This window comes from Capsicum annuum, chromosome 4, assembly GCF_002878395.1.
Source record: "Capsicum annuum cultivar UCD-10X-F1 chromosome 4, UCD10Xv1.1, whole genome shotgun sequence".
Classification (NCBI taxonomy): domain Eukaryota; kingdom Viridiplantae; phylum Streptophyta; class Magnoliopsida; order Solanales; family Solanaceae; genus Capsicum; species Capsicum annuum.
The window spans coordinates 133,410,395-133,422,895 of NC_061114.1; the positions used below are offsets into that span (position 1 = coordinate 133,410,395).

The window sequence follows — 12,501 nt, forward strand, 5'->3', positions numbered from 1 at the left end:
CTTCTGCAGAAAAGACTGTAGGAGTTCCAAATTTAATAAGCAAATTATTAGCTTACGATTACAAATCCAATAGTATAAAATAATCTTATTGCATAAAATTTAAATTCATTAATATTTGTATATAAAATAATCTTAACGCATATAATTTAAATTCGTTAATATTTGTACATAGCGTCAAAGAGAAAGTTGGACCAAGTATAAAAGGTAGGCACGTGGGTGTGGGGTTTCTAGGGTCTCACGTGGCGTTGCGGGTAATGTGCGTAATGGCCTCTGCCGCTCGACTCTTAGCTCCAATCAACGGCATCACTTAGCTAATCTCTCACAGTCAGCTTCTTCCATTTCCATTTCCATGTCCCTGGAACCTTCTCCGATCTCTATGCACAAAATTGTACTTCTACTGCCATTTCATTTTGCTAGAATTGATATATAGTCAATCAATCACATTATAGTTTGAATTTGACTAATCATCGGAGAAATGTGTTCACTGCAAGTTCCAAATTGCAGAGTTTTCAACCACTGTTCATTGGTTGGAAGCTTCTCCTCTTCTTCTTCTTCCGAGAAGTTTCAGAGATGTGTTATTTTCTCGTCATTTTGGGGAGTAGAGTTGTGCTTGAACAATGGACAGTTCACAGCTAGTTCGGCAGTAAACCGACTCCAATATCGGCGTATTTCTGTTATGTCTTCATCTTCAGTTTCACCTTTCAAGATGAATTTGAACGAATATATGGTTACACTTGAAAAACCGCTTGGTATTCTCTTCGCCCTCTCCGTTGATGGGAAAGTTTTCGTTCATGCTCTTAAAAAAGGGGTTAGTTTTCGCAATTAACATCCTTTCATTCTAGTAGCTGTGATTTTACAATAGATTACTATCCGTCTCTACTGTCACAGCAAGTTTGAATATTATTGGAAAGTTCAGTAAAACAGTTAGTTTAGTTACTGTGATCATTTAAAACACTTAGTTTAGTTACTGTGATCATTTTTTCCAGTTTTACTGTTACATTGACTTACTGTGTATTTGAGTTAGTTAGTTACTCAATTAGTCGTTTGGTGAGCTGACAGCTGTGAGTGTAGTGTAGCTGAGCTGAGCTGTACATTCATCTATATATAGAGGCCTAGCCGGAACAATGCAATGTAATGTGATAGTTACTGAATAAAGTTTTCTTCTTCTTCTCTGTTCAATGGAGCTTGCTAACACAAGCTTCCTACTCTATAGTTAGTCAACAAAGATGTCATATTTCAAGGAGAGGTTTTCCCTTTTGCTGTGAAAAGAAGCTAGCATCAATTCATAGACTCATTCAAATCATACACAGAAGATAGCGGTGATGCCGATTCAGTTGCTTCAGCAAATCTTGATGGTGATCACACCTTGAATACAGAAGATCTGTCTCAAGGCACTTCAACACTTGTTCCACCAGTGGATGCAACAGATCAACCAGTTTTTCAACTTACTGAATTAGTGCCTTCATACATAGACAGCGCTGAGTTTCTTTCTCATAGAAGAACACGTAAAGTACCTAAGGAACCTATGTGGATGAAGGATTATTCAATACCATGGAAGAGAAAAGTTACCAGATATCCTATTGCAAATTACTTGTCATACAATAATACCACCCTTAGCTATCAATGCTATGTGAGTAACTTTTCAAACTTGGTAGAGCCACAATTCTTCTGTCAAGCTGTCAAAGATGAAAGATGGATTCAGGCTATGAAATTGGAGATTTAGGCACTTGTTGGGAGCTAGTTGATTTGCCTCCGGGTAAGAATGTCATTGGCTCAAAGTGGGTGTAAAAGATCAAGTATAAAGCAAATGAAGAGGTTGAGAGGTTCAAACAAGACTGGTAGCTAAAGGTTATAGTCAACAAGAAGAACTAGACTACCATGACACATTCTCACCTGTAGCAAAAATGGTGACTGTCAGGTGTGTTATTGCTCTTGTTGTATCAAAAGGATGGTGCTTGTATCAAATGGATGACTGCAATGCTTTTCTATAGGGAGATTTGGATGAAAAAGTGCAAATGCAAATGCCTGAAGGCTTTCAACAGTAGGGACACAATAAAGTCTATAGGTTGCTTAAGTCATTATATGGACTTAAAGAAGCTTCTAGATGATGGAACATTAAACTTACTTCAGCACTCATAACTGCAGGGTTCACTCAAGAGTGCCTATGACTACTCTTTATTTACATGGAAGAAGACAAAGGGAATGGTGATAGTTTGTCTATGTGGATAATCTACTCATTACTGAAGATAATCAAGGCTAAACAAGTATTACACAAGCAATTTAAGCTCAAAATCTTGGGGAGCTTAAATAGTTTTTGGGAATTGAAGTTTTGAGGTCATGACAAGGAGTTATTTTGAATCAAAGGAAATATCTTCTGGAGTTAATTTCAAAAACTGGTCTAGCTGGTGCAAAGACAACATCTACAGCACTAGAATCCAATGCTAAGTTGACATCAGTGGAATATGATGAAGCCACAAGTTGTGCTGGTGATGCAATTTTGAAGGATGCAACTTATTATCAAAGGTTAGTTGAAAAACTTATGTATGCTACCATAACTAGACCTGATATTAGCTATGCTGTTTAGACATTGAACCAGTTTATGCAAATGTCTAAGAGATCTCATCTGGAAGTTGCATATAGGGTGGTCAGACACTTTACAAGATCAGTAGGTCAGGGCATCTGGTTGAAGAATCAAATCAATACAGATTTAGTTTGTTGGTGTGACTTAGATTGGACTGCTTGTCCTAATACAAGAAGGTCTGTTACTGGATATGTGTTGCAATTTGGTGGTTCTTTAATATCTTGGAAGTCCACGAAACAACACACATGTCTAGAAGTTCAGGTGAAGCTGAGTATAGAAGCATGACTTCAGCTGAAGCAGAACTTACTTAGATAGAAGACTTGTTTGCAGAGGTAATGTGTTTGTTCATAAACCTATATCATTGTTCAGTGAAAGCAAGTCAACCATATAACTAGTTGCCAATCCTATCTTTCATAAGGGAACAAAGCATATAGAAAATGATGGCCACTTTATCAGGGACAAAGTCAAGAAAGGTTTGGTGCAGACTTTGTATGTCTCTTTACAACACCAAGTAGCTTATATGTTGAATAAAAGTCTGGGTCATGATCAACACTCTAAACTGTTAAGCAAGCTTGATGAGCTTAACATCTTGCACCCTTCAGCTTGAGGGAGAGTATTGCAAAGTGTTAGAGTGGGTAAAAGTCCCACATTGGTTGGGGATGAACTAGTAGTTTGCTTATATAAACTTGGGCAATCGCAACCTCTTGAGGTTGAGTTAGGCCCAAGATCCATTCTTTACATGGTATCAGAGCCAGATCCATCCTTGTTTGGCCTCCCAATCCACGCGTTAGTTGGGCCCTGGGCGTGAAGGGGGTGTTAGAGTGGGTAAAAGTCCCACATTGGTTGGGGATGGACTGGTAGTTTGCTTATATGGACATGGACAATCCTCATCTCTTGAACTTTCTTTTGAGGTTGAGTTAAACCCAAGATCGATTCTTTACAGAAAGTTCAGTAAAACAATTAGTTTAGATACTGTGATCATTTTTTCTAATTTTACTATTACATTGACTTACTATGTATTTGAGTTAGTTAGTTAGTTACTCAATTAGCCATGTGGTGAGCCGGCAGCTGAGAGTGTTGTGTAGCTGAGTTGTGAAGCTTCTAGATGATTCTAGAAGTTGTACATTCGTCTATATATAGATGCCTAGCCGGAACAATGCAATGTAACGTGACAGTTACTAAATACAGTTTTCTTCTTCTTCTTCTCTGTTCAGTGGAGCTTGCTTAGACAAGCTTCCTACTCTCTAGTTAGTGTAATTTTCTCAAATATCTTCGCCCTTTATACCATGTATACATTTGCATTAAAATGACTGTTTGTCTATGTCACTGTAAATCTTGGATCTACCAATATTTTCGCTTCTTCTTTTGAATTCATCCTTATGAAGGCATGTCTTAGTTTGTGGAAGTGTAATTTGCAGGGAAATGCTGAGAAATCAAGAATAATAATGGTTGGTGATACATTGAAAAAGGCGAGTGATTCTTCGGGCGGGGGGCTTATTGAGATCAAAGACTTCGGCGATACAGAGTATGAAACGTGAAAATTATAAGCTATAACTAAAAGCTAACAGTGCATATGTGACTGAAGTAGTGGGATGTTTCAATAAGTGTACTGTATTTTACTGTGGTTTCTGCAGGAAGATGATGAAAGAGAACTCAGGGCCTTGTAGCCTGGTTCTTGAGAGACCATTTTTCCCATTTCCTATCCACCAGCTTTATCTTATGAATGATATTGATATTCTATATAATAGAGGTCGTGTTCCTGTTGCTACATGGAACAAAAATTTACTTGCCTCCAACTTGCAAACGTCTTGTGAGGGCAGTGGGAACTCCGGATTTATAGTATTTTCCCCCAAGTTACTAACTTTAAATGGATGGAATGTTCTGAATGATGGAGATCAAATCAGCCAACAAAGAAAGCTTAACGGTACCCCCTCTTTACCATTTAGCCCAATCATCAACATATTCTCTGAAAAAGACATAGGAGATTCTGAATGGGCGCATGGGAATTTCCCACTTGAAGAATACGTAAAGGCGTTGGACCGTTCAAAGGGAGAACTGTATTACAATCATGATCTTGGTATGCGCTACAGCAAGGTGTGACATTCAGAATTTTCTGTTCAGACCCTTTCTTTACTCAAATGATTAATATTTTAACTGTTTGACATAAAGTGAACAGCGCCAGGAAGTTTACACTTTTCAATTTTGCTGAACAGCATTTTCATCCACTGCTTTAGTACATTTTATATCCAAGAAGATACTTTTCTGCTGCCTGGTTCTGAAGTACATTGCTTGCATCCTTTGCCAGATTACAGAGCAAATATATGTGGGATCGTGCATACAAAAGGAAGCTGATGTGGAAATGCTATCAGATGTGGTGAGGCAGAACATAATTTATTTTTCCCTTTCTATTTCCTGAAGTGCAGATGTGGTGCGGCTATGCAATTGTGGGTTGAAAATTATTTATTTTTGTCCTTTCTATTTCATGAAGTATATACAACTGATATACTGAGAATCATGTCTCGTACGTCTCTAAATGTTCCAGTTTATATAGAATTTTGGTTTGCACACCATCTGGTAGAACTGAGAGTATCATGACTATCTTTAACAAACCCTCAAAGGAAGGTCAAAAAGAAACAAATGAGTATATACATAACCAGAGTACATCAATGGTTTTAGACGGTGAAGTCAGCTGCATAATGACCTGCAGTTGTGGTTTTCAAGAATATGTATAGTTGTCCCACATTTAAGTTGCCGCATGAAGACTGCTTCTTGATGTAGACCAAGGCCATATTAAACTGATAAAAGTGGATTCAATTATGCAAATAGGGACACGCGTACTTGATTCTGAAATCAATAATAAATGACAAGCAAAAACTGTGGAAACTAGAATGCTGATGGATGTGACAAGAACATCTCTAGTTCTTATATTAAATAGTGTGGAGACACATTTGTGCCCACCGATCTTACCATTATGCAGGTGTTCCTTTGCAGAATTACTTCTTTCTTGCTCATTTACTTACACTAACCCAGATATCTGCATAAGGATAATTATTTCTTGTCCATTTACTTACAACTTACCCAATGAATATTTGCATCAGGGGATCACTGCTGTGCTGAATTTTCAGAGTGGGATCGAGGCTGAAAATTGGGGAATTAGTTCCAACATAATCAATGAATCATGCCAAAGGTTTAATATCCTTATGATCAACTATCCCATAAGGTAATGAAAAGGTATACTTTTTGAATCGAAAGTTTCATCAATGAACTAACAGTCTATTTTATACTTCCATACCTTAGCATACCCCCTGGGCTCTCTTATCTTCTTACTTCTTTAAAAAGAAGTCTATCTTTTTATTGTACTGGAAATTTGATGGCAATGCCTGTATAAATGCACCGTTAGCTCTTCAGAAGTTCTAGCATTTGCCTATATCCTTGATCAAAATCTTCTTTGCATATTGAGATTACAATTACAGAGCTTAACCTTATTCCATTACTTTGGTTTTGCTACATAATCCTTCTGCATATAATTTTGTTTGCAGGGAAGGAGATTCATTTGACATGAGAAAGAAACTTCCTTTCTGTGTTGGTCTTCTTCTACGGCTATTAAAGAAAAACCACAGAGTCTATGTCACTTGTACAACTGGTTTTGATAGATCCCCTGCTTGTGTAATAGCTTACCTTCATTGGATGACAGATACTTCCCTTCATGCAGCCTATAATTTTGTCACTGGGTTGCATTCATGCAAGCCTGACAGGTTCTTCTCCCAACTCTCATATTTCTTCAGTTCCATTCTTTCCTTTTGGGGAGGCCTTGACTGGATAAGCACTTGCATGTGTATCACGTTACCAAGGGAATAATCAGGGGGGGGGGGGGGTAGCCTAAAGTGAAAATATATTAAAAGACCATTAAACTCTTCTCATAAAATCCATATGATAATGAGATACAAAAGAAGCCCACATGGCTTTAATCTAGTAGTGAGTGCACAGTGCGTGATGTTTATGTTAGATGCACATCATGGTTTCAAACTCTTCCTTATATAAAATTATGCTATTTAAGTGGAAAAAGGTAAACGGGCGAGCTCATTATGCTCCGAGTTTCAAACCTTTTGCGACACTTGCCTTGGGTGTATACACACAAAAGAACTTGCTTTCTGATGTATGGAACAGTCTAATATGACAAATGTTCGAATTTGTGTAGAAATAGGAATAGTATATACAAAATCCTACTTGAAAAAGGATTGTACTATAGTGTCTATAAATAGGATCTTGATGTAATTATGTCAACACATCATTCAATAATATTTTTCAATTCTCACATGGTATCAGAGAGTTGATGAGGAACATCAGAAAAAAAAAAACCCTCAGTCAAGCCAATTTCGGTGACTGATTTGCGTCATATTTAATTTTGTGGGTTGTATGAACAATACAACACCAATAGGATCGGAACGATTAGGCGACAAAAACCCGACCAAAATCACCAGAAAAGAACCATCCACGCGCCCCCACGCGCCAGCCGGAATCCCAAAATTCCGGCGAGATCTACTTCACGCACCGGCGCGTGAGCACGTCTCTGTAGAATTTTTCAGTTTTTCTTTTTTCTGTTGGGGTCGCCGGTCTATTCCAACTCCAACCAAATAATTTTGCTAGATTCCATCAAGTGTTTGGAGATTCTGATCGCCGGAACTTAAAATCCGGCAACTTCATAATTTTGGTAACTTTTTTCCGTTTCTAGCAACTGGTTTTGGGGAGTTTTAAAGTCAAATTACCAAGATGTCTTTTGGGCATGATATTTTTGTCTCCAAAAATATCCCAATTGGAAGTTCAAGTCCTATGATCACTTCCGAACCTTTAATGGGAAGTTCAAATTATTTAGCATGGCTTCCTCGGTTGAGTTGTGGTGCAAAGGTCAAGGTGTCCAAGATCATTTAACGAGCAAGGCTAGTGTGGTAGATGAAAAGGGAAAGTCTAGCACGGAAGATGCGAAAGCTAAACAGCAATGGGAGAAAGTTGACGCTCAACTATGTAGTCTCTTATGGCAATTTATTGATTCCAAGTTGATGCCCTTTTCTGCATGGTGATCTTGAGGAAGAAGTCTATATGGAGCAACCACCTGGTTTTGTTGCTCAGGGGGAGTCTAGTAGCCTTGTATGTCGATTGCGTAGGTCACTCTATGGTCTGAAACAGTCTCCTCGAGCTTGGTTTAGAAAATTCAGCACAGTAATTCAGCAGTTTGGCATGATTCGTAGTGAAGCTGACCACTCAGTGTTTTATCGACATTCTCAACCAAATTTGTGTATTTATCTGTTGGTTTATGTTGATGATATTGTTATCACCGACAATGATGAAGATGGTATCGCTAAATTGAAGCAACATCTCTTTCAACATTTTCAGACCAAAGACCTCGGCAGACTGAAATATTTTCTAGGTATTGAGGTTGCTCAGTCCAGATCAGGTATTGTTATTTCTCAATGCAAGTATGCCTTAGACATTCTTGAGGAGACGGGAATGATGGGATGTAGACCCATTGACACTCCTATAGATCCAAATGCCAAACTTCTATCAGGACAGGGGAGCCACTCAGTGATCCTGAAAGGTATAATAGGTGGTTGGTTGGAAAGTTGAATTATCTCACCGTGACTAGACCTGACATATTCTTTCCTGTGAGTGTTGTAAGTCAGTTTATGACTTCCCCTGTGATAGTCATTGGGATGCTATTGTTCGTATTCTGCAATATATAAAGTCAGCTCCTGGTAAAGGACTATTCTTTGAGGATCGAGGTCACAAGCATATCATTGGATACCCAGATGCTGATTGGGCAGGATCACCTTCTGATAGACGTTCTACCTCCGGATATTGTGTTTTAGTAGGAGGTAATGTGGTGTCTTGGAAGAGTAAGAAACAAAGTGTGGTTGCTCGATCTAGTGCAGAAGCAGAATATCGAGCAATGACTGTAGCAACTTGTGAGCTAGTTTGGATCAAACAGTTGCTGAGAGAATTAAAATTTGGAGAAACCGGTAAGATGGAACTTGTGTGTGATAATCAAGCAGCCCTTCATTCTCACCGATTGGAGTCCTACATCAGTGGGTTAAAGGGTCTTTGGTCTTCTTATATGGTCTTGGGCAATCCTCCCTTCATGAGCTAGTTTTGGAGGTTGAGTTAGGCCCAAGGTCCATTTCTTTATCATGGTATCAAAGCCAGGCCCACTCAGTTCATTATTTTCGATGTTGGGCCCCCCGTCTTATATTGTCCATGCTCCAGTTGTTCAGCCCTGACCTGGGTGCGCGGGGTGTTGGAGTCCCACATCGGTGGGTTAAAGGGTCCTTGATCTCCTTATATGGTCTTGGGCAATCCTCTCTTCATGAGCTAGCTTTTGAGGTTGAGTTAGGCCCAAGGTCCATTTCTTTATCAACAAAAAAATAGCTAATCCAGAGAAACTAAGTTGAATAAGAAAGTAAAATCGTCATAAACATGAAAAGAGAAAAACTATACACTAAGGAAGAAAAATATAGAATTGACACAAACGTAAATGTACTACCTAATTTACTTAGAGAAGATTTATCGTAATTTTCTCACTTAATCGTGCAACCTTTTAAATTTTTTAAAAATATTAAAATTTGACATCTTTTACTAATAAATATATAAATTATTTGTCATATATAATAATACTATATTTGATATTTTGGGGGCCTTTAATATTTGGGTGCCTAAGCCAAGTGCTTCATTTTCCTTACCCTAAAGCTGTTTGTGGGCATAATTTTAAAATTTCTACTTGCATTTCTTTGGATTCTTAAATGGTGAAACATGGGTATTAGTACAAACACGAGCAGGTTAGTGTTGGAAGGCATCTTGTGTATAATGATGTATACCAAATATTAATTATGGAAAGTTTGTTGTTATCATTTTGCATATGTAGCCTTAACATCTTATTTAGATCTCATTCATGATCCCTAGCTTATCTCTTGTTTGTTTATCCTTTCCTATAGTCTAGTCACAAAATACAAAAAATGAGTTTTTATTGCTAATAAAAAAGAATGCCATGTTCAATTAACATTCTCACTTTACCTTATCCAAACATATTGGTGGCAGACCAGCCATTGCCTGGGCAACATGGGATCTCATAGCTATGGTGGAAACTGGTGCACATGATGGGCCTGCAACACATGCTGTAACATTTGTTTGGAATGGGCACGAGGTAATCAATTTTATCATCTCCCGTGTTTGTTGGTGATGTCCTCACTCTCAGATGTTGGAATTAATAAGAAAATCAGAAGTGAAACTGAACCCGGATGATATGTTGCACTCTTTTCTTGACCTCTTTCCTCAATGGTCAAAATTGATTCTTGGAAAGAATGTTGCATAGTCAGTGTTACGTTGTTGTCCGCTTTCATGTGTTTTAAATTGGGGTATTTATTTATTTCTTTGATGACTTCTTTGAACAGGGAGAGGATGTGTACTTGATTGGAGATTTTACAGGTAACTGGAAAGAACCAATTAAGGCAGTCCACAAAGGTGGTCCAAGATTTGAGGCTGAAGTTAGACTTTCACGGGGAAAGTAAGTTTTGCCTCTTCCTGTCAGCCATAGAAGTCTTTGCAATTGTCAAGCTTTTATAATGATTTCCTGCTTAAGTGCGGAGTGTTTAATTCAATCTTTCTCATACTATCCTTTTTTTAAATGATTCAGTTTGCTGTATCGCCAAATTGCAACTCAAAATCATGCCTTTTGATGTCATCCTTATCTTTTTCTGCATTATTGCAGAATTTCATTAAATCGAGTACTAGTTCACATTTCTTACTCTTGAGAGATCCAAACTTGTTTTGGCAGTTCTTGCAATGAAGACACCATAGAATGATTTAATCAAGATTCTGTAAAGAGGAGAGAACTGATATACTAATTCCTGAAATTCTCAAATATTAGTTTTTTAGGGAAGCTGAACCTGAAGTAATGAAGTTTCATTGTCAAGTTACATGCAAATCAGTATCACTGCACTTTTCTTCTTTGCTTTTTTTTTTTCTTTATGAAACAAGTGACTTTAATTTGAGTTTCATTCTTTTTGTCACTAAAATGACGCTCCACTTTAATTTTTTAGTCCTGCTTCCCATAAGCTATTCTTGTAAGTTTGAATCTGCGTTACATGGTTTCATTTATCCAACAGAACTGTCTTTTCCCCCTCAACCTTTCCAAATCTTAAGCTCACCCTTTTGCTTCTTTTTCCTCCTTAAAGTTGTACCTTTGTCAACATTTATTTTGATTCCTGTTTTTAATCTTAGGTAAATTTTGCTGCATATGAAGTCATATCTTTGTTTATCAGGTACCTTTATAAGTACATAATTAGTGGAAACTGGAGGCACTCAACCACTTCACCAACTGAAAGAGATGAAAGGGGAAATCTCAATAATGTAATTCTTGTTGGTGATGTTGCTGGTGTCAGGCCTTCCATTCAACAACAAAAGAAGGTTAGTTAACTTTTGTATCATTCCTTATAAAGGATCGGGAATGACAATCTTTAACAGTAAAACTTGTAATTCCCATCTTAACATATGAATACAATTTCTTATCAGTATCCTTTCTAGATTAGCATAAAAATAATATGACCTCCTGTTTTACTAATGATCTAGATTCTAGAGTATGTCTCTTTTTCTTTCCCGTCATCAGTTTATTTCTCTGTGGATTGTTGTTTCTTGATATGTAATGTTGAACAATGAATGACAATTTTTTCTATCTAATATGAATCAGGATGCAAATATTATGAAGGTCATTGAAAGGCCATTGACAGAAAATGAGCGGTTCATGCTGGCAAAAGCTGCTCGATGTGTTGCATTCTCAATATGCCCAATAAAACTAGCTCCTAAATAGATGGACATACTACATTTTCAGTTATCATAGCTGCATATACGATTATGTCGTTGTAACAACCTGCACTTTGATAAAATATGTGAAATATGTGTTTTTGTGTGATTTGACTATTTTACCCCTCTCCCTAATTGCATTGTGGTATTTTTGGGGTGTGGGGTTGATTGACATAGTTCCCAATGTTTTTTTGGTGCCATTTGTGGTTTTTGGTAGCTTCGAGAGCCTTATATTTGATTTCAATTGATATCTTTTGATCCATGCGACGGATAGGAAAACGAACTACATTAGTAGATCCGGAACATTGATTTTAGGATAGTTACATGGTTGGTGGGGTTTTATGGTTTTTAAATCTCATTTCGGCTCTTGATTTGGAAAGTTGTGTGATGGGTTTTGGGGATCAACATTGTGAAAATGATGTCTTTTCAAAAATCTGATATTATCATTAAGTTCGGAGTGTTGAATTTGATAGGATAGCATAGTACGTTTGCATTCACGGGATTTGGGATGAATTTTGTGGAGGCCCGCGGGGACTCGGAATGATCCAAAATGCCCAGCTGGTGCCCCAGATATTTGGTGCACCTGCGATCGCGAAATGGTGCCGCGATCGCGATAGGGGCAGCAGTCAGGGTACTGCGATCGCGATTTGACACAACCCGAACCAGGGTCTAGCTGTGTCGGGCATCTCAAGTTCGACCGGGACCGAAGACCGCCCCTAATATCCAACCTTGTCAACCCTAATGTCAATATCAATACCAAGGCTGACACCAATACTGACACCGCCAATGCCCATAGTCGTCTGATAAAGGCTCTATTCAGAATCAATAACATCCGATCGAGACATGCCCTCGATCATAGCCAAAGCCAAACCAAGGAAATAACAAAATAAGAGAAGTTCATAGCATGCAATGGAGTCTTTCGAAGTATGGAAGTTCACCACTTCAGTTTGACTCAAAGCTGTCCCCGAATCCAAGACACTGAGCAGTAGGAATAATGGTATGGTCGGTTCCTGCATCGCGTGGGGATACACTGCCCGGAGATAGTTAGCGGAATGAACACTAGTATTTACTCA

At 38.1% G+C, this 12,501-nt stretch overlaps 1 protein-coding gene across 3 annotated transcripts; it reads left to right on the forward strand.

Moving 5' to 3' along the window:
• Positions 1 to 220: 220 nt before the first annotated feature.
• LOC107867927 (phosphoglucan phosphatase LSF1, chloroplastic) lies at positions 221 to 11,537 on the forward strand. 3 transcript variants are annotated; one of them, XM_016714422.2, is made up of 10 exons: positions 221 to 808; positions 4,000 to 4,106; positions 4,216 to 4,675; positions 4,887 to 4,955; positions 5,680 to 5,801; positions 6,121 to 6,336; positions 9,668 to 9,773; positions 10,021 to 10,133; positions 10,891 to 11,035; positions 11,316 to 11,537. In XM_016714422.2, exons 1-10 carry the CDS (start codon positions 476 to 478, stop codon positions 11,433 to 11,435), a joined length of 1,791 nt encoding a protein of 596 aa, XP_016569908.1. In that variant the 5' UTR covers positions 221 to 475; the 3' UTR covers positions 11,436 to 11,537. The 3 variants fall into 3 exon arrangements, with proteins under 3 accessions (XP_016569908.1, XP_047267945.1, XP_047267944.1); XM_047411989.1 differs by lacking the exon at positions 221 to 808 and adding an exon at positions 1,246 to 2,523; XM_047411988.1 differs by lacking the exon at positions 221 to 808 and adding an exon at positions 2,720 to 2,913.
• Positions 11,538 to 12,501: the final 964 nt, after the last annotated feature.

Coding starts and splice junctions, on each gene's coding strand:
- LOC107867927 (XM_016714422.2), top strand. CDS start 476: ATGTGTTCACTGCAAGTTCCAAATTGCAGAGTTTTCAACCACTGTTCA. Junction 4,676..4,886: donor TTGGTATGCGCTACAGCAAG/GTGTGACATTCA, acceptor ATCCTTTGCCAG/ATTACAGAGCAAATATATGT. Junction 4,956..5,679: donor TGGAAATGCTATCAGATGTG/GTGAGGCAGAAC, acceptor TATTTGCATCAG/GGGATCACTGCTGTGCTGAA.